The 22172-nt window shown below is 45.5% G+C and overlaps 1 protein-coding gene and 1 non-coding gene across 2 annotated transcripts; one reads left to right on the top strand and one right to left on the bottom strand.

Moving 5' to 3' along the window:
• Window positions 1–19131: 19131 nt before the first annotated feature.
• TRNAH-GUG (transfer RNA histidin (anticodon GUG)) lies at window positions 19132–19203 on the bottom strand. Its single transcript has one exon. It is a non-coding gene; the product is annotated as a tRNA-His (tRNA).
• A 1332-nt stretch (window positions 19204–20535) lies between these two features.
• Window positions 20536–21759, top strand: LOC141022693 (uncharacterized). Its single transcript, XM_073498957.1, has 2 exons — window positions 20536–20943; window positions 21026–21759. Exons 1-2 carry the CDS (start codon window positions 20635–20637, stop codon window positions 21608–21610), a joined length of 894 nt encoding a protein of 297 aa, XP_073355058.1. The 5' UTR covers window positions 20536–20634; the 3' UTR covers window positions 21611–21759.
• Window positions 21760–22172: the final 413 nt, after the last annotated feature.

The raw sequence follows: 22172 nt of genomic DNA, 5'->3' as shown, positions 1-22172 counted from the left end.
ATAGGTTGATCAAGTGATGCTAGATTGAATCCGTAGAATAAAATAGAAGTAAAGAGAGTACCCATCTAGATAACATGCACGCATATATATAGTCTGCTGCAGACAAAAACGGCAATTATTTAGCTAGAACCTTGATGTGAAATTATACGTCGTTTTGTCGCTTGGATGCTTACCGGATTCAGCATGCATCAAATATTGTGGCCCTCCTCGGATGAGCAGCTATTGGGGAGTCCACTGGGAATCAGAGCCTCCTCAGTCAGGGCTTTAATCCACGACTGGCCGACGTCAAAACTTTTGGCTACTGCTGCAACACGTGGATGAGGTGTATGGGTACACAAAGACCAAGCCGATTTCTCCCCCAGATTGCATGGCGAATCCAATGCAGGCACAGGCGTGACAGTGAGATGAGATTTTAGTATAGAACAAAGAGAAGTCAATCTCACGTAAGTCACCCACAGGTACACAGAGGGGTGTCAATTAGGTGAGATTTTCCCCTTTGTTTCCTCTTTTTTTTTTTTGCACGGAACAGCATGAAAAGAGAAGTGTCCTTCTCACGTATTTCTTGTAGTGTTCTTGTTTCATAGAGCTGTGTAGGATGGAAACAATATGAACTGTGTACTGATTGAAACATCTGTATAATAAATCAATAGAAAAAATATTCGGCGGCGTTGCGATGGATGGGAAGCTCTTAGAAGTTGATGTTGTTTGTAGAAGCAACATGTTCAATTTATAGGATCATCTAATGGCCATTGTTGTACTCTGACCCGATCTGCACACCATACGCCAAGAAAAATCTGTATAACAAATCAATAGAAAAAATATTCGGCGGCGTTGCGATGGATGGGAAGCTCTTAGAAGTTGATCTTGTTTGTAGAAGCAACATGTTCAATCTATAGGATCATCTAATGGCCATTGTTGTAATCTGACCCGATCTGCACACCATACGCCAAGAAAACGGTTGCACCATCTCCCTTTATCCCGTAGCAGTAGTAAGGCTACTAATGTGTCGCGCATGCTGCTAAAAATTGTATGCGAGCAGATTCAAGATTGAATCCGAATCCAATGACCAAATACCTAATTGGGTGGAGTTGTGAATTACGCGAGAATAAATAATTGAATCCGAATCCAGCAGAAAAGTTATGGTAAACAGATCAAGAAAAACCAATCTGTACAAATAGTGTGAGAAACGAATCTGATCTAGATGAGGAAATCAAATTTGAGGAAATAAGTCCCCTTACCACGCCAGATCCATGCCCCAACTTGCTTGCATCAGAGAGGATGAGCCGGTTGGACTGGAATAGTTTCCACGTGGGAGAGAGAGTAAGGGACGGTAGAATATTTCCTTCGGGGGAAGAGAAATAATAGGGAGGAGGGATCGGTGGAGTAGTACACGGCAGTTAGGATTCTCTCTTTTTTTTTTGGATAGTTAGGATCCTATCTCTTTGGTCACAAATTTGAGAAAGATACGTGAGTCTTTTAAGGAAAAAAACCATGGAATTAAACAGAATTACAACAGATAAATGACTTGGCCCCACCAGATAAACGATTTCTCTTTTTTTATTAATATGGATATTATATCGGCTGATCTAAACCGTAATAATTCGATCCCATCAGATTAACGGCTCATATTTTCTAATTAACATGGTAATTACTTGGGAGTCTGTAATTAGTATAGGTATATATAGATAGATATAGATAGATAGATATGGATATTATATCGGCCGACCTAAACCGTAATAATTCGGTCCCACCAGATTAACGACTCATATTTTCTAATTAACGCGGTAATTACTTGGGAGTCTGTAATTAGTATAGGTATAGATTATAGGAAAATGAAATTGTAAACGGCAGGCAACTTAGCATCACTGATAGGCAACTTCATAGTGTTTTGTAGGCAACTTAAAAAAATAATGATAAGAAACTTCATAATATGATAGGTCAATAATATGCAAACATAGGAAACTAAGTAGCAACAGTAGGCAACTAACTACCAATAGGAGGAAAATGGGCATCGATGGTAGGGCAATTTCAAAATAATGTAGGCAACTAAGCATCAGTAGGCAACCGAGCATCAATGGTAAGCAGCTGAGCAGCCACGATAGGCAAGTTGGGATCATATTAGCAAAATCCTTGATACACATAGTGCAATGAAGTTGTTTGTATGTAGCACTAAAGGTGCCACATGTTTTGCATGCATTTCTCATTTTTACACAATGGATCTCGCGAAGGTAGGCGGTGGTCGTAGTATGTGTGGTTTTCTACGATTGAGTGCGCGAGCTGGTGGAGTGGCGAGTGGGCATCAACATGGCATCGTCCCGGGGTCCGAGTAGGCTAGATCTGCCCCCGGCGGGCAGGTGAAGTGGCGGCAAGGATGTGCTCATATACGGCTCTGGTGGTGGAGGTAGGTGGAGGTGGGTGGTGTTCTTCCCTTCAGCGAGTTCTGCGGGATGCCTGCGTTCCCATGCAGCGCGTGCGACATGGTTTGGTGTTGTCCTCCCAGACTTTCCTGCGGCTGTGTGAACCGGACTGCTATGGCATTCTCTTGGTGGCACCCGTTGCATTGGGAGCTGCTGGAGTGGGTTGCTTGGATCTGGGCGAAAATTTGGCAGAGACCTTGTCGGTGTCGGCGACAACGTGTTTTGTGGACGTCGCTTCCCTCCTTGGGGTGCCATCGAGGAGCCTGTTGTAACCCCACAGCTCATGTCTTGAGACTCCGCGTAAAAACCTTAGATCGAGTGTTTCCGTATCGAATGATGGTGTTCGTTTCCATTACTTTCTCCTACGAGATGTCATTTGTGGTGTTCTTGTGGAGGGTTGTCACAATCTGGCTGGTTGAAGAGGGAGGTTGGTTTCATGGGTGGCTAGTGGGGGCATGTGTTCTGTAGGTGGTGGTGGTGGAAGTGCTTCGCTGATTTGGGATAGGCTAAGTTTTGGTTCCCTCTCTAGATATGGTTGGACTCCTTTCAAGGATGTCAATGGCGGCGGTGATGTGTCGATGTTCGACATCATCATTCAAAGATGTTGCAGGTTCTCGTTGTTGGGAATCGTAGCATAATTTTAAAATTTTCCTACGCTCACCAAGATGCATCTATGGAGTCTACTAGCAACGAGGGGAAGGGAGTGCATCTACATACCGTTGTAGATCGCGAGCGGAAGCGTTCCAATGAACGTGGATGACGGAGTCGTACTCGCCGTGATCCAAATCACCGATGACCGAGTGCCGAACGTACGGCACCTCCGCGTTCAACACACGTACGGTGCAGCGACGTCTCCTCCTTTCTTGATCCAGCAAGGGGGGAGGAGAGGTTGATGGAGATCCAACAGCACGACGGCGTGGTGGTGGATGTAGCGGCTCTTCGGCAGGGCTTCGCCGAGCTTCTGCGAGAGAGAGAGAGGTGTTGCAGGGGAGGAGGGAGGCGCCAAAGGCTGTAGTATGCTGCCCTTCCTCCCCCCCTTTATATAGGCCCCCTGGGGGGGTGCGCAGCCCTAGGAGATGGGATCTCCAAGGGGGGGGCGGCGGCCAAGGGGGGAAGGGGTTGCCTTGCCCCCCAAGGCAAGGGGGAACTCCCCCCCCCCTAGGGTTCCCAACCCTAGGCGCATGGGGGGGAGGCCCAAGGAGGCGCCCCAGCCCACTAGGGGCTGGTTCCCCTCCACTTTTAGCCCACAGGGCCCTCCGGGACAGGTGGCCCCACCCGGTGGACCCCCGGGACCCTTCCGGTGGTCCCGGTACAATACCGATAACCCCCGAAACTTTCCCGGTGGCCGAAACTGGACTTCCTATATATAATTCTTCACCTCCGGACCATTCCGGAACCTCTCGTAATGTCCGGGATCTCATCCGGGACTCCGAACAACTTTCGGGTTTCCGCATACATATATCTCTACAACCCTAGCGTCATCGGACCTTAAGTGTGTAGACCCTACGGGTTCGGGAGACATGCAGACATGACCGAGACGCCTCTCCGGTCAATAACCAACAGCGGGATCTGGATACCCATGTTGGCTCCCACATGTTCCACGATGATATCATCGGGTGAACCACGGTGTCGAGGATTCAATCAATCCGTATGCAATTCCCTTTGTCAATCGGTATGTTACTTGCCCGAGATTCGATCGTCGGTATCCCAATACCTTGTTCAATCTCGTTACCGGCAAGTCTCTTTACTCGTACCGCAATGCATGATCCCGTGACCAACGCCTTAGTCACATTGAGCTCATTATGATGATGCATTACCGAGTGGGCCCAGAGACACCTCTCCGTCACACGGAGTGACAAATCCCAGTCTCGATCCGTGCCAACCCAACAGACACTTTCGGAGATACCCGTAATGCACCTTTATAGTCACCCAGTTACGTTGTGACGTTTGGCACACCCAAAGCACTCCTACGGTATCCGGGAGTTGCACGATCTCATGGTCTAAGGAAAAGATACTTGACATTGGAAAAGCTCTAGCAAACGAAACTACACGATCTTTTATGCTATGCTTAGGTTGGGTCTTGTCCATCACATCATTCTCCTAATGATGTGATCCCGTTATCAGTGACATCCTATGTCCATAGTCAGGAAACCATGACTATCTGTTGATCAACGAGCTAGTCAACTAGAGGCTTACTAGGGACAGGTTGTGGTCTATGTATTCACACATGTATTACGATTTCCGGACAATACAATTATAGCATGAATAATAGACTATTATCATGAACACAGAAATATAATAATAACCATTTATTATTGCCTCTAGGGCATATTTCCAACAGTCTCCCACTTGCACTAGAGTCAATAATCTAGTTACATTGTGATGTCGAACACCCATTGCGTCCTGGTGTTGATCATGTTTTGCCCTAGGGAGAGGTTTAGTCAACGGATCTGCTACATTCAGGTCCGTGTGTACTTTACAAATATCTATGTCTTCATTTTGAACACTTTCACGAATGGAGTTGAAGCGACGCTTGATATGCCTGGTCTTCCTGTGAAACCTGGGCTCCTTCGCAAGGGCAATAGCTCCAGTGTTGTCACAGAAGAGAGTCATCGGGCCCGACGCATTGGGAATCACCCCTAGGTCGGTAATGAACTCCTTCATCCAGACTGCTTCCTGTGCTGCCTCCGAGGCTGCCATGTATTCCGCTTCACATGTAGATCCCGCCACGACGCTTTGCTTGCAACTGCACCAGCTTACTGCTCCTCTATTTAAAATATACACGTATCCGGTCTGTGACTTCGAGTCATCCGGATCTGTGTCGAAGCTAGCGTCGACGTAACCCTTTACGACGAGCTCTTCGTCACCTCCATAAACGAGAAACATATCCTTAGTCCTCTTCAGGTACTTTAGGATATTCTTGACCGCTGTCCAGTGTTCCTTGCCGGGATTACTTTGGTACCTTCCTACCAAACTTACGGCAAGGTTTACATCAGGTCTGGTACACAGCATGGCATACATAATAGACCCTATGGCCGAGGCATAGGGGATGACACTCATCTCTTCTATATCTTCTGCCGTGGTCGGGCATTGAGCCGTGCTCAATTGCACACCTTGCAATACAGGCAAGAACCCCTTCTTGGACTGATCCATACTGAACTTCTTCAATATCTTGTCAAGGTATGTACTCTGTGAAAGACCAATGAGGCGTCTTGATCTATCTCTATAGATCTTGATGCCTAATATATAAGCAGCTTCTCCAAGGTCCTTCATTGAAAAACATTTATTCAAATAGGCCTTTATACTTTCCAAGAATTCTATATCATTTCCCATCAATAATATGTCATCCACATATAATATGAGAAATGCTACAGAGCTCCCACTCACTTTCTTGTAAACACAGGCTTCTCCATAAGTCTGTGTAAACCCAAACGCTTTGATCATCTCATCAAAGCGAATGTTCCAACTCCGAGATGCTTGCACCAGCCCATAGATTGAGCGCTGGAGCTTGCATACTTTGTTAGCATTCTTAGGATCGACAAAACCTTCTGGCTGCATCATATACAACTCTTCCTTAAGGAAGCCGTTAAGGAATGCCGTTTTGACGTCCATCTGCCATATCTCATAATCATAGTATGCGGCAATTGCTAACATGATTCGGACGGACTTCAGCTTCGCTACGGGTGAGAAAGTCTCATCATAGTCAACCCCTTGAACTTGTCGATAACCCTTAGCGACAAGTCGAGCTTTGTAGATGGTCACATTACCATCTGCGTCCGTCTTCTTCTTAAAGATCCATTTGTTTTCTATGGCTCGCCGCTCATCGGGCAAGTCAGTCAAAGTCCATACTTTGTTTTCATACATGGATTCTATCTCGGATTTCATGGCTTCTAGCCATTTGTCGGAATCCGGGCCCGCCATCGCTTCTTCATAGTTCGAAGGTTCACCGTTGTCTAACAACATGATTTCCAAGACAGGGTTGCCGTACCACTCTGGTGCGGAACGTGTCCTTGTGGACCTACGAAGTTCAGTAACTTGATCTGAAGTTTCATGATCATCTTCATTAACTTCCTCCCCAGTCGGTGTAGGCACCACAGGAACATTTTCCCGCGCTGCGCTACTTTCCGGTTCGGAAGGGGTGACTATCACCTCATCAAGTTCCACTTTCCTCCCACTCAATTCTTTCGAGAGAAACTCCTTCTCTAGAAAGGACCCGTTCTTGGCAACGAAGATCTTGCCTTCGGATCTGAGGTAGAAGGTATACCCAATAGTTTCCTTAGGGTATCCTATGAAGACGCATTTTTCTGATTTGGGTTCGAGCTTTTCAGGTTGAAGTTTCTTGACATAAGCATCGCATCCCCAAACTTTTAGAAACGACAGCTTAGGTTTCTTCCCAAACCATAATTCATACGGTGTCGTCTCAACGGATTTAGACGGTGCCCTATTTAAAGTGAATGCGGCAGTCTCTAAAGCATAACCCCAAAATGAGAGCGGTAAATCGGTAAGAGACATCATAGATCGCACCATATCCAATAGAGTGCGATTACGACGTTCGGACACACCATTTCTCTGAGGTGTTCCAGGCGGCGTGAGTTGTGAAACTATTCCACATTTCCTTAAGTGTGTACCAAATTCGTGACTTAAATATTCTCCACCACGATCTGATCGTAAGAATTTTATTTTCCTGTCACGTTGATTCTCGACTTCACTCTGAAATTCCTTGAACTTTTCAAAGGTTTCAGACTTGTGTTTCATTAGGTAGACATACCCATATCTACTCAAATCATCAGTGAGAGTGAGAACATAACGATATCCTTCGCGAGCCTCAACACTCATTGGACCGCACACATCGGTATGTATGATTTCCAATAAGTTGGTTGCTCGCTCCATTGTTCCGGAGAACGGAGTCTTGGTCATCTTACCCATGAGGCATGGTTCGCACGTGTCAAATGATTCGTAATCAAGAGACTCCAAAAGTCCATCTGCATGGAGCTTCTTCATGCGCTTGACACCAATGTGACCAAGGCGGCAGTGCCACAAGTATGTGGGACTATCGTTATCAACTTTACATCTTTTGGTATTCACACTATGAACATGTGTAACATCACGTTCGAGATTCATCAAAAATAAACCATTGACCAGCGGGGCATGACCATAAAACATATCTCTCAAATAAATAGAACAACCATTATTCTCAGATTTAAATGAGTAGCCATCTCGAATTAAACGAGATCCAGATACAATGTTCATGCTCAAAGCTGGCACTAAATAACAATTATTGAGGTTTATAACTAATCCCGTGGGTAGATGCAGAGGTAGCGTGCCGACGGCAATCACATCGACCTTGGAACCATTCCCGACGCGCATCGTCACCTCGTCTTTTGCCAGTCTCCGTTTATTCCGTAGTTCCTGATTTGAGTTACAAATATGAGCAACCGCACCGGTATCAAATACCCAGGAGCTACTACGAGTACTGGTAAGGTACACATCAATTACTTGTATATCACATATACCTTGGGTGTTGCCGGCCTTCTTCTTGTCCGCTAAATATTTGGGGCAGTTCCGCTTCCAGTGACCACTTCCCTTGCAATAAAAGCACTCAGTCTCGGGCTTGGGTCCATTCTTTGACTTCTTCCCGGTAACTGGCTTACCGGGCGCGGCAACTCCCATGCCGTCCTTCTTGAAGTTCTTCTTACCCTTGCCCTTTTTGAACTTAGTGGTTTTATTCACCATCAACACTTGATGTTCTTTTCTGATCTCTACCTCAGCTGATTTCAGCATTGAATATACCTCGGGAATGGTCTTTTCCATCCCCTGCATATTGTAGTTCATCACAAAGCTCTTGTAGCTTGGTGGAAGCGACTGGAGGATTCTGTCAATGACCGCGTCATCCGGGAGATTAACTCCCAGCTGAGACAAGCGGTTGTGCAACCCAGACATTGTGAGTATGTGCTCACTAACAGAACTGTTCTCCTCCATTTTACAGCTGAAGAACTTGTCGGAGACATCATATCTCTCGACCCGGGCATGAGCTTGAAAAACCAGTTTCAGCTCTTCGAACATCTCATATGCTCCATGTTTCTCAAAACGCTTTTGGAGACCCGGTTCTAAGCTGTAAAGCATGCCGCACTGAACGAGGGAGTAATCATCAGCACGCTGCTGCCAAGCGTTCATAACGTCTTGGTTCTCAGGGATTGGTGCTTCACCTAGCGGTGCTTCTAAGACATAATCTTTCTTGGCTGCTATGAGGATGATCCTCAGGTTCCGGACCCAGTCCGTATAGTTGCTGCCATCATCTTTCAGCTTGGTTTTCTCTAGGAACGCGTTGAAATTGAGGACAACGTGGGCCATTTGATCTACAATACATAGTGTAAAGATTTTAGACTAAGTTCATGATAATTAAGTTCATATAATCAAATTATTTAATGAACTCCCACTCAGATAGACATCCCTCTAGTCATCTAAGTGAAACATGATCCGAATTCAACTAGGCCGTGTCCGATCATCACGTGAGACGGACTAGTCAAGATCGGTGAACATCTCCATGTTGATCGTATCTTCTATACGATTCATGCTCGACCTTTCGGTCCTCCGTGTTCCGAGGCCATGTCTGTACATGCTAGGCTCGTCAAGTCAACCTAAGTGTATTGCGTGTGTTTCGAGGCCATGTCTGTACATGCTAGGCTCGTCAACACCCGTTGTATTCGAACGTTAGAATCTATCACACCCGATCATCACGTGGTGCTTCGAAACAACGAACTTTCGCAACGGTGCACAGTTAGGGTGAACACTTTATTGAAATTATTATAAGGGATCATCCTACTTGCTACCGTCGTTCTAAGCAAATAAGATGCAAAAACATGATAAACATCACATGCAATCAAACAGTGACATGATATGGCCAATATCATCATGCTCCTTTGATCTCCATCTTCGGGGCACCATGATCATCTTCGTCACCGGCATGACACCATGATCTCCATCATTGTGTCTTCATGAAGTTGTCACGCCAACGATTACTTCTACTTGTATGGCTAACGCGTTTAGCAACAAAGTAAAGTAAATTACATGGCATTATTCAATGACACGCAGGTCATGCAAAATAATAAAGACAACTCCTATGGCTCCTGCCGGTTGTCATACTCATCGACATGCAAGTCGTGATTCCTATTACAAGAATATGATCAATCTCATACATCACATATATCATTCATCACATCTTCTGGCCATATCATATCACATATATCACTTGCTGCAAAAACAAGTTAGACGTCCTCTAATTGTTGTTGCAAGTTTTTACGTGGTTTGTAGGTTTCTAGCAAGAACGTTTTCTTACCTACGTATGACCACAACGTGATTTGCCAATTTCTATTTACCCTTCATAAGGACCCTTTTCATCGAATCCGTTCCGACTAAAGTAGGAGAGACAGACACCCGCTAGCCACCTTATGCAACCAGTGCATGTCAATCGGTGGAACCTGTCTCACGTAAGCGTACGTGTAAGGTCGGTCCGGGCCGCTTCATCCTACAATGCCGCCGAAACAAGAAACGACTAGTAGCGGCAAGAAGAATTGGCAAACTCAAGGCCCACAACTGCTTTGTGTTCTACTCGTGTATAGTAACTACGCATAGACCTGGCTCATGATGCCACTGTTGGGAATCGTAGCATAATTTTAAAATTTTCCTACGCTCACCAAGATGCATCTATGGAGTCTACTAGCAACAAGGGGAAGGGAGTGCATCTACATACCGTTGTAGATCGCGAGCGGAAGCGTTCCAATGAACGTGGATGACGGAGTCGTACTCGCCGTGATCCAAATCACCGATGACCGAGTGCCGAACGTACGGCACCTCCGCGTTCAACACACGTACGGTGCAGCGACGTCTCCTCCTTTCTTGATCCAGCAAGGGGGGAGGAGAGGTTGATGGAGATCCAACAGCACGACGGCGTGGTGGTGGATGTAGCGGCTCTTCGGCAGGGCTTCGCCGAGCTTCTGCGAGAGAGAGAGAGGTGTTGCAGGGGAGGAGGGAGGCGCCAAAGGCTGTAGTATGCTGCACTCCCTCCCCCCACCCTTTATATAGGCCCCCTGGGGGGGTGCGCAGCCCTAGGAGATGGGATCTCCAAGGGGGGGCGGCGGCCAAGGGGGGAAGGGGTTGCCTTGCCCCCCAAGGCAAGGGGGAACTCCCCCCCTAGGGTTCCCAACCCTAGGCGCATGGGGGGAGGCCCAAGGAGGCGCCCCAGCCCACTAGGGGCTGGTTCCCCTCCACTTTTAGCCCACGGGGCCCTCCGGGACAGGTGGCCCCACCCGGTGGACCCCCGGGACCCTTCCGGTGGTCCCGGTACAATACCGATAACCCCCGAAACTTTCCCGGTGGCCGAAACTGGACTTCCTATATATAATTCTTCACCTCCGGACCATTCCGTCGTAATGTCCGGGATCTCATCCGGGACTCCGAACAACTTTCGGGTTTCCGCATACATATATCTCTACAACCCTAGCGTCATCGGACCTTAAGTGTGTAGACCCTACGGGTTCGGGAGACATGCAGACATGACCGAGACGCCTCTCCGGTCAATAACCAACAGCGGGATCTGGATACCCATGTTGGCTCCCACATGTTCCACGATGATATCATCGGGTGAACCACGGTGTCGAGGATTCAATCAATCCGTATGCAATTCCCTTTGTCAATCGGTATGTTACTTGCCCGAGATTCGATCGTCGGTATCCCAATACCTTGTTCAATCTCGTTACCGGCAAGTCTCTTTACTCGTACCGCAATGCATGATCCCGTGACCAACGCCTTAGTCACATTGAGCTCATTATGATGATGCATTACCGAGTGGGCCCAGAGATACCTCTCCGTCACACGGAGTGACAAATCCCAGTCTCGATCCGTGCCAACCCAACAGACACTTTCGGAGATACCCGTAATGCACCTTTATAGTCACCCAGTTACGTTGTGACGTTTGGCACACCCAAAGCACTCCTACGGTATCCGGGAGTTGCACGATCTCATGGTCTAAGGAAAAGATACTTGACATTGGAAAAGCTCTAGCAAACGAAACTACACGATCTTTTATGCTATGCTTAGGTTGGGTCTTGTCCATCACATCATTCTCCTAATGATGTGATCCCGTTATCAGTGACATCCTATGTCCATAGTCAGGAAACCATGACTATCTGTTGATCAACGAGCTAGTCAACTAGAGGCTTACTAGGGACAGGTTGTGGTCTATGTATTCACACATGTATTACGATTTCCGGACAATACAATTATAGCATGAATAATAGACTATTATCATGAACACAGAAATATAATAATAACCATTTATTATTGCCTCTAGGGCATATTTCCAACACTCGTTGCTTTGCATAGTGCCCAAGTTTCCTCATTTGGTGAGGGTGGTCGATGTGACACCAAGAGGAGGTGAAGTGCTCGTCTCGGCGGAACATTGCCCTTCGGTGGCGTCAGTCATTAACGTTCTCGCGATGTCACCTTGGTGATGGGAATCCCTTTGACGACGTTGCGACTCTCATTCAAGTTGAAGAGTGATCGCTGGACGGGTCATGGACTTTTGCCTCTCCATCGTCTCGACGTCTGGTATTCATTCGATTGATCCAACAAGACTCCTCCCATCTCTTCTGGTTTTGTTCCACTTCTATTCCGTGCCAGGTTCAAGGATTATACCGCTAGGCATAGTTCATTTAGGTTCTCTTTGTTTCCTTGTTCCTTCTTGTGGTTGTCGTGTGCTACATCTTGTAGTCGTTGTGTTGTATCTTGTTCTGGTTTATGAAAATGAACATGGTTTAGGCTGGCTTTTGCCCATAGTAGCAACTTCAAAAAAATACTGGAGGGTGGGGCTTCATTATTGGAGATGTATGTGATGTGCAATGGCTGCTCTTGCAGGTAATTTGAAGCGTGTCTCGTGTGAACTTCACTTGGAAGCTTTTGCAATACTTTATGCCATAAAGACAACCAATGAGCTAGGTTGTGATTAAGTGATGACGGAGTGATGATAGAAACAGATTCTGTGCAATTGAATGACACAACAATCTTTCAGCATTAGGGGCCATTTTCAAGGATATTACCATACAACTGCATGTGGGGTTTATGGATGGATGTGTGGGATCTTATCCCCAGACTTTTAATAGAGTCGCACACATTATAGCTCCGTATGGTGTTAAACTAGGAGCTAGATTTGTGTGAGATGTGGCTTGGCCAGGTTCCATACTTTGTAAAATATGTCGTTGCTAGTGATTAGTCTTGCCCTGTTGTGCAATGGAATGCACTGGGCTCCTTTAAAAAAATAGAAACGCCCTGTTACACATTTGAAGGAATTTTTTAATGCCTCCTAATCTCAGCCATGGTGTAGTGATGTGCGCTACGAGAAGACAACAACTCTGATGCGCACCCATTTCTGGTTGTGACCGACAACTTTGGACCATCATCACATGTGAGTTTTCATTGTGTGTAGGCCATGTCTTGGGCATAAGTGGCGGCTGGGAAGCCATGGACGATGGCAATAGGGAATGGCAGACACTGTGGGTTGTGCCACGATAAGCTCCACATGGGCCTGGGGTAGGCAAAAAGCTAATTATCATCACGCTCAAGCCGAGGAAGCAAACCATCACATCCTTTCAAAGATTTGAACATGTTTTTTCCAGAAAAAACATAACTTCAAATACGTTGAACGTCATTTTACTATAAATGGTCCTCTACTGCCTTGTTTGAAAGCATTGAGGCATCGATCGGTCCCCTCCCGAGTTATTCGATCACGCATGCATGTACGCCCATGATCAGCCCGCCAGCTCGTTGATTCGGTGCATCCCTTTTGTCAATCGTTTGCTACGCACACCCTCACAACAGGGGGGGGGGGGTCCTTGCATGCCTCCCCTCTGCGCTTTACCTTCGCCATCCTCCTCGCAGCACTAGTCACCACCCATTGTAGCACGTCATGGTTGCTGTTTGCAACACCAGGTCGCCACCGCCACGATCTTGTAGCACACTGGCCCACCGCCCCCGTCGCCCGGCATAGGCTTCACAGATCGCCCGTTGGCCTATGCAACATCATAATTTCACCATGCGGGTTACAACATCAGCACACACCGCCGTGTTGGTTGCAGCATTGCAGGTCATCAGTCGTAGCACAAGGAAATAGCCTCTCGCAACACCCACTAGGGAGTTCGTAGCTCCCGCGCCTCTCCAATGCAGCTCCAAGTCAATGCGGCCGTGAGCTACTGGGTGGTGTCACTTGACTATACTCTTTGCCGTTCAAACAATACATGTTTGTGCTAGGAAAAGTTGTTTGTTCATGCCTGTAGGAAAGCGTTTTCTCATATATAGTTCACTAAAACTTTTATTGCAACAATGATTTATCTTCTTGAGATGTCTTGTGGCCACCAAGTGTTTAACTCTTGATCGTTTTTCCTCATCGATACCAATTGGACGAGCATCTATCATCATTTTAGGAACAAAACATAGTTTTTTTCACAAAGTTTAGATAAAAGAAGTACCCTCTGCTTACCTACAAGCGTAAGCGCACCATACTGTAATTGATGCGTGAACAAACCAATTTCATATCACTGACCTAGACAATAAGGGCATTTCTCGATCCCTTATAACTGGTTAGAGGAGTAAAAATTCGTTTTTACTCATCTGACCAGCACCTAGCCGATCCCTTATCCGCCGTAAGGGAGTAATTCTTTTGCTCCGGCAGCAACTTTCTCCCTAAATATACTCCACCGCTCGGCGGCTGAGTAAAAAGTTGCGCCTCTCCCCCGCGCCTCCTTCTTTGCTGGCGCGCCTTCCGGCGACCCTCCGCCAGCCCCGCCGCTACCTCGTTGCCTCCCTTGGCCCCAGCCGCCCTTTCGCCCGTCATTGAGCCCATTCAGCCCCCGTTGCCGTCACCAGAATCAAGGTGAAACGTCGCCGCCATCCCCATTGTTGATTTGTCAGATTGCTCTGTAGTTTCCTCTTTTTTTGTTGGCTGCCACATCTCACCTTGCTGGAAAACCACTGCAGTTTATTCCCTCGCATCATGGCCCGTCGGTTTGGTCTAAACGATAGCGGCTGGCCAGCGCACCACCACCGCACTGCATGTGTTTGACGAATTGCCTAGGTGAGTTTTTTGTTCGTTTCTCTTTCAAGCGAGCATTTTGGATTGAACCTAGCTCTTTGGATTGTAGATGAAGAGGTTGAGGTTGAGGGAGATGGTCTTGGAGGAATCGTCGTCATCGGAAGAGGAAGAAGTCGATGATGACTTTGACACCGTTTTAGGCATGAATATCAATGATGATGTTCGGCGCCCTAGGAGAGGATCATAGTTTGGCTGCATACACATCAACCGTGATAGAGCGGAGGTTCATGCCAAGATCATGAGATACTGCTTTGACCCAAAGACAACCTATCGGAAGAAGTACGTTCGCCGGCGCTTTCGGATGCACACAAGTCTTTTTCCGACCATTGAAAAAGCCGTGGAGAGATATGATGATTGGTTCAAGCTCCGGAGAAATGCATGTGGAGAGATAAGTGCAAGTCCTCTGCTGAAGTGCATTGCCGCTGTTCAAATCTTGGCATATGGCTGTTCGGCCTATGCAATCGATTACTATGTCTGCATTGGTGAAGACACAATCTTGGACACTGTTTGAAGGTTCACAAAAGCAGTGATCGAGTTTGGCCCCGAGTACTTGAGAGCACCAACCGAGGAACATACCTAGTGGCTGATGGCTGAGATTGAAGCAAGAGGATGTCCAGGGATGGTTGAATCACTTGATTGTATGCACTGGACATGGAAGAATTGTCCTGTATGGTGGAAGGTTCAGTACAAAGGCCACTGTAGTGATCCAACAATCATTCTTGAGGCAAATGCAATGAAAGATCTTTGGATGTGGCATTCATTCTTTGGTTTGCCTGGCTCTCATAATGACTTGAATGTGCTATCGAGATCACCACTGTTTTCTAGGCTTATTAACGGTGAAGTCCTTCTTGCAGCTACTCGGTCAACATGCACAATTACTCAATGGGTTACTACCTTGCGGATGACATCTATCCACCATGGGCCCCCTTAATCAAAATGATTCCGCTTCTGAAAGGTAACAAAAACCATTTACTTTTCCTAATGTCAAGAATATGCTAGGAAAGATGTTGACAGAGCCTTCAGTGTGCTTCAGAAGCGCTTTTGCAATTATTCGTGGACCTGCCGAGTACTGGAGCTCCAAGGTTCCATGGCGGATCATGACTTGATGCATCATATTGCATAACATGATCATTGAAGACGAGAGGGATATGCTTGAGAACTTTCGGTACATCACCAACGGGACTTCGGTTGAGACAGAGTATGATATGAACATGATCTTGGCATTCCTTGAGGAGCATTGCAAGATCGAGAACCGTCATGTTCATGCTCAGCTCCAACAAGATCTTGTTGAGCATCACTGACAACGCCTTAGTGAGTCCTAGTTGTTCTATCATATGCTATTTGCTACATCTAAACCATTCAGCGTGTTTAAATTTGAATAATTTGGTTTCTAACTTTGAATTCGGTTTGTAAACTATGTTCATGATTTGCTTGAAAATTCAAATTTATGTTTAGTTTCTATGTGTTCGAATATGTAATTGCAATTCATACTAGAATTGCAAATTCTAGAAAAAACAAAAATTTACTTCGTTAATTATAGGGGGTCGGCTAGGTCCGGCAAAAACCTTACGGTTTACTCCACCGGATACTCCACTATTCTTAGAGGATCGGTTAGAAATGTCGTAAGTAGTTACCTACTCATATCTGCTAATCACGGTACATGGCCTACATTACTTCTTCACCCAATTTTCCACTCATAGCAACATCCACGCACCTATATAAACCCTTCACTTGTTAGCTCGTAAATTTCGTAGCCTACTTTCCACGCTTACATCTTAGCATGAATATGCTTATACATCACAAAAAATAGACGATTAGTTACAACAGTGTGTCAATGATATATTCATTTTAATGCTTAAGAGTGGTTCCCGGTCTAGAACTTGACGAAGAACTCTGAGAATGAAGGGCATCGGAAGAAATGATACGTGGGAGGATGATGGCCAAAGAAATAACGACCCGTCCAGAAATCCCTTCCAATGATGTATGATGTTACAATAGATTAGGAGCACAGATGGACTCCTCACTAGGCTTGCCGGCAGTGCTCATCGTTGGGCTGATGGTGCTGGATGTGGTCCGTCGCTAGGAGGCTTAGCCCACTCTTTAAAACCTTGCTGCCAACTGTGGCTTAAGTCCATTTCTTTTTTATTGCGCCATCTCGTTAACTAACTTATTTTAAAAATAAAGTCCATCTCTGTTTGTTTTACCTTGTTGTGAACAGCTTGGTTCTTTTTTATAAAAAAGATTGTTCATTTGTGTCGGTAGCGTGGCAATAAGTCCGAGCGTGAAGCAAGCCAACTAGCAGCAGAACCACCACCACCACTCCACCACCAACAGACCAACTACCAGTAGCCGCCACCACCTCCGCTCCAGTGCCGTGCGTCGGCGCGCTGTCTCTCAGACTCTCGCGCGCTCCAGGGCCAACTGTCAGGCGGTGGCCGTCCCCGCCAGGTCATTCGCCTCACCATTCACACGAACTCTTCCTTCACCGCCGCTCAGAGCGTGTGAGAGTCTGAGATCGCGTCAAGCAAGTAAGCGAGCACTGCACGTTGTTGATCTTGGCCGTTTCGTTTAGTCAAAGGTGGTGGGGAGGCCGGTGGGGGACATGGTGGTGATCAGGAGTGGGCTCGGAGGGCTCTGCTGCGCGGGACTCCTCGCGAGGTACGGCCAGAACGTGTTGGTGCTCGAGAACCACGACCAGCCCTGCAGCGCCGCCCGCTCATTCGACTTCAAGAGGTTCCACTTCAACTCCGGCCCGTAGCTCATCTCCTATCTCTAGTCAGAGGCCCACAAGTCATTCCCCTCGCCCAGGTCGCCCTCCATTAATTGGTTCCTCTGCAAATAACAAATGAAAACAACAAAATAGGGATTTCTTTTGTTCAGAGAAATTAACTCTGTCCTAATTGTGGCTGATGATGATTTGACCGGCCCTGCAGATCCTCTTGTGCTAGGCCAATCGGTTCGGTGTGCCTTGTATGACTCTTGGATGGTGCATGTCACACAAGGCCAGTTCAACTCGCGGATAGGGCCGACTGATTTCCCCAAGGTTGAGTTAAAACCTGATTAATTTGCAATGAATTGTTCTGGACTCATTGATATGATGTTATCTGATGGATCGAGTTGAAACTTAGTAGTGCTCTATCTTACTGCACTTTTTTTTGGATGTTCTATGTTACCCTTTCTTTGTATGAAAATGCTCTGGCCGTAATATATAGTGGTTTCATAAAATACTACCAGGAGCTTGAGACCTATGGTTGTCTTGATGCAACCAGGGAGTTGATAAATATTCTAGTGAGTTCCTTATATTCCATATTTATTTTCTTAGGGGAAGAAGTCTTTTCAGCTGCCGAAATTGCTTTTGGAGCCTGAGCTCCATGGAGGCCTCCAAAAGCAAAATAAAAAATTCATGAAAACTCATATTTTTGCATTTCAAAAAATTCTTAAAAAATACAGATATATATGAAGGCATAATGCACACATGTGTAAATTTTTAGGACAAAATACGCAAAAAAAAACAAATCTGAAGTTTTTTAACATATGATACTATTCATCCTCACAGGCCATGAACTTGTCTTTTTTGTACAGGTCGTATTTCAACTTATCCAAAAAATTTACACACATACACCTGACATCCATGTTTACTTGTACACTTCTTTTTCAGATTATTTTGAAACCGAAAATTTCAATTTTTGATTTTTTAAATCGGCCTCCATAGAAGCCGATATCCAAAACGCCACTCTCTTTCAGCTGTACCTAGACAATCTGAACTGCTGAAAAGACACATGTTGGCAAACGGGCAATGCATCACTTCGTTGTGCGTTTTAAATAGCATAATATACAACCAGCATGCGAATTTGTGCAAATATCACGATTCAAATGTTAGGCCAAGATTCGCGTACCATGTTAACGTCCATCTGAAACCTCTGCTAATGTAGTATTACAAAACAATCTCAGGTCTCCACTCGTCATCCTAGGTGATCTGGGGATCCTTTCGACAGCGTCCAGCAGATATGCGCCTTGTTTGTTGCACCCCAACATAAAAATGAGACCTCAGAGATCGCCGATTCGCCGGACCTGAAAAATCTAGCTGGATTGACCTCCTGTGCTTTCTGCTCGCGGGCGTCAAAGTCTGACAACAGTCTGTCGGCAGAAATGGTAAGCTGATAAATTCTGCCTGCTCAAATATCCTGTTTCACTTAAGTGCTTGTCCCAACCCCAACGTTTTTGCTTTACATGAAAACTCCGCAACATCAAATGGTAAGATATGATAACTGATCTCCTGGGTGCAAACTCCACAACATCAAATGGTAAGATATGATAACTGATACAAAAATGCCATAACATGTCACATGTGACCACACGAAATATATAGGTGGAGGCACCCTAAACACAGTGGTTATGTACCTGCATTTATTTTTATTTTTCAGGGGGTATATGCATCTTGTTGGACTGTAATAAATCGTTCACATGCATGAAAATTAAATACACTAAAAAGCAGTGTGTTGTGATAATCAAATAAAGGAGATAGAATAAATAAGTAGTGATGCATTTGTTTCTGAGAAAAGAAAAACTAAATGTGGCTGCTGGGATTCGAGCCCAGGTCTCCACGGCCACAACGTGGAATTCTCACCACTAAACTACAGCCACTTCAAGTGGCACAATTTTGTAGTTGTCCAATATAATATCGAAGTGGTGGATGGCAGTCATCTGTCACATGGATCATTAGTTCATTACAGAGGCCTCTGCTCCTCTAAGTGGTGTTTCATCATTGGAGCCATGGGCTTTTGTAACTTCTAAGACTTACAAGATTTCCCACATCAAATCAATCCTTTATCATTGCTGGCTCTGTTGAACACTCCCTTAAAACATGCCTACTCACCTAGATATTTTCATGTGTACAATTCTGAAGATTTATTTTCACTGTTTGGTCTAACCACAATATCAGGAAATATTATTTCAGTTGATCTAACAGTAATGCCTGTCATGGCGTGCCGTGTTGGTATCATGCTCCATGAAAAATGGATGTCCAGATAGTTGGCATTGGAATTTTTTTTTTGCGGGGAGTTGGCATTGGATTATGACTTGTAAGACTTAGGCTGTGTTTGGTTGGACAGATTGTCCCAACTTCTGCATTTTAGAAGCTAAAAGCTAACCAAAGGGATAAATTATCGAAGTAGCTTCTAATAATCTGTAGCTTTTACGTAGTATAAATTTCACAGCTGAGGTACCCCCAACTTTTACAGCTTCTAAACCAACCACTTTCAGCTGTCCCCATAATAATTGATGGTATTTACCCACCAATGCCACTCCCAAGTCATACCTGTTCAATCTCTTCTTCTCAACTCTCGCAGAAGGCAGGAACGAAGCAACAGATCGCAAGAGCTAGGGTTGGCCGCCGCCACCGCCCGGCTCCGGCGATCCTCCGCCGCCGCCTGCTCCGGCGAACCTCCGCTGCCGCCCGCTCCGTTCCAAGGTAAAATTTCTACAACCTCCTCCCTCCTCCATGCTCCTCCCTCCCCTTGCTGTTACCGGCGGCCCAGCTCCGGCCGGCCATCCTCGCCGGCGCACCGGCCACTCCTAGTACCCCCAAGTCCCCCCTCCCTCCTCCCTCCTCCCTCCTCCACACTTTATCCATCCTTCGTCTATCCTCCTCCCTGCTCGTCCCTTCCGGCCCACCTGTTCCCGGCGGCCTAGGTCCGTCCGGCCGGCCGGCGGCGCCAGCTCACCGGCCTCAGTCCTCCTAGCCCTCTCCCCAATTCCCTGCTCCCTCCCCCTCTCCTTCCTCCTCACCCTCCCTGTTTAGGTTTCCTTTGAATTTTTTGCACAATTTTATTTATGTAATGTTTAATTGCTTGTATACATGATATGTACAGAAGCTGAACATGATATACCTATTTTTTTTGTGTGATGTATAAGCTTGCATGACATGCCATCTAAAAAGACAACAAACAACATTCACAAAAATTTCTTGTACATAGATATTATGTTTGCTACTTGTACATACTATTTGAGTACTTGCTGCTATTATGTAATGCATTATTCTTGATACGTGCTTTTCTCATATTGCTTTATTGAAGTATGACTGAGAAGGCGGTGTGGGATGATGCCCATCTCAAGAAACTCATTGAAATATTGAGAGAAGAGGTTGAAAAGGGGAATAGGCCATTAGGTTATTTAAACAAGAGGGGTTGGGAAAACGTTTTGGAGAAATGGGAAGCTAGAACGGGAAAGAAGTATCCCAAGGATAAATTCAAAAACAAGTGGGATGCCATAAAAAATGAGTACACTTGGTTCATGGAGTTGAAAAATGAAGCAACTGGGCTTGGATGGGATGATGCGAAGAGAACCGTTGATTGCTCTAAAGAATGGTGGGATGAACATATCAAGGTAGGACTAGCCATTTTGTTTTTCATTTGGCATGGTTCTATATGGTTGCATTATCTCACTTGTACATTAAAATCCATTTCAGAGATGCCAAGAGAGTACAAGAAAGAAATGCAATCATATGAAGTTCAAAAAACAGGGACCAAAGCACCTTGAAGATTTGCACATCATATTTGACAAAGTACATCTTACTGGGGCTAGTGCTTCTTGTGCTGGAGATATATCTTCTGATGAATCAAGTGATGATAATGCGGTTCCTTTCGAGAAGCCCGATGGTAGTGCTGAAATGAAGTTGGCATCTTCGAAGAAACCAAAACCAAGCAAGAAGCGCAAGCAACCTTCTAACGCAAATGAGGAGAAGGAAGAGAAGAGTCCATTCTTACGATTGTACAAGCAGACATGCGAGAAAATAGAAAGTGGAGTGGAGAAGATAACTTCAAGTGTTGAAGCATCATCCGCTCCTCTCACAAACCATGTTCCCACCATTTCAGAAGTAATGAAGATGGTCAAAGAATGTGGTGTGAAGGAAAAAACTGCTCTCATGCACACAACCCTCACTCTTATAGTGAAGCCCGAGTTTAGGGAAATCTTCAATGTTCTTGAAACAAAAGAAGGGAGGTTTGATTTTTTGGAGAGGGAGCATGAGAAGGAGATGTTGAAGCACGTGTAGTGAATCATATTTGTTTATGTTATAGACCTATATTTGCTTTCATTGTGGACCATATTTGCTTTCGTTGTGGATGTAATTGCTTTTGTCGTGGACCATATTTGCTTATGTTGGTTTACCATATTTATGTTGTGAGAAATATTTACTCCTGTTGTTTACCATATTTATGTTGTGAGAAATATGTGCTCGTGTTGTTTTACCTTATTTATGTTGTGAGAAATATTTGCTCGTGTTGTTTACTATATTTATGTTGTGAGAAATATTTGCTTGTGTTGTTTTACAATATTTATGTTGCGAGAAATAATTGCTCGTGTAGTCTGGTCATATTTATGTGATGCCCATGAATATTTTAACATTTTTATATTGTTATGTAGATGGATGCAAGAATGGAAGAAGTGGCCATAAAGGGACAGGAGGGAATGAAACTTCTAGCTGAACTTGCGAATCAGGCTGCTATCATGGGAAACCTAGGTAACCTCTATGTTGAGCGATACTTGAACAAAACATACAGAGTGCCTCAGCAAACAGGACTTCAATGGGTCATGGAGTGTTACGGTCGACCTAG

Source organism: Aegilops tauschii, chromosome 5, assembly GCF_002575655.3.
Source record: "Aegilops tauschii subsp. strangulata cultivar AL8/78 chromosome 5, Aet v6.0, whole genome shotgun sequence".
NCBI lineage: Eukaryota > Viridiplantae > Streptophyta > Magnoliopsida > Poales > Poaceae > Aegilops > Aegilops tauschii.
Note: the sequence above shows the minus strand (reverse complement) of the source record. Positions and strands in the feature narration are given on the sequence as shown.

Excerpts from the sequence above, each read along its gene's own strand:
- LOC141022693 (XM_073498957.1), top strand. The coding sequence starts at position 20,635 with ATGACTGAGAAGGCGGTGTGGGATGATGCCCATCTCAAGAAACTCATT. Across the intron at positions 20,944-21,025 it reads GGTGGGATGAACATATCAAG|AGATGCCAAGAGAGTACAAG; the intron begins GTAGGACTAGCC and ends AATCCATTTCAG.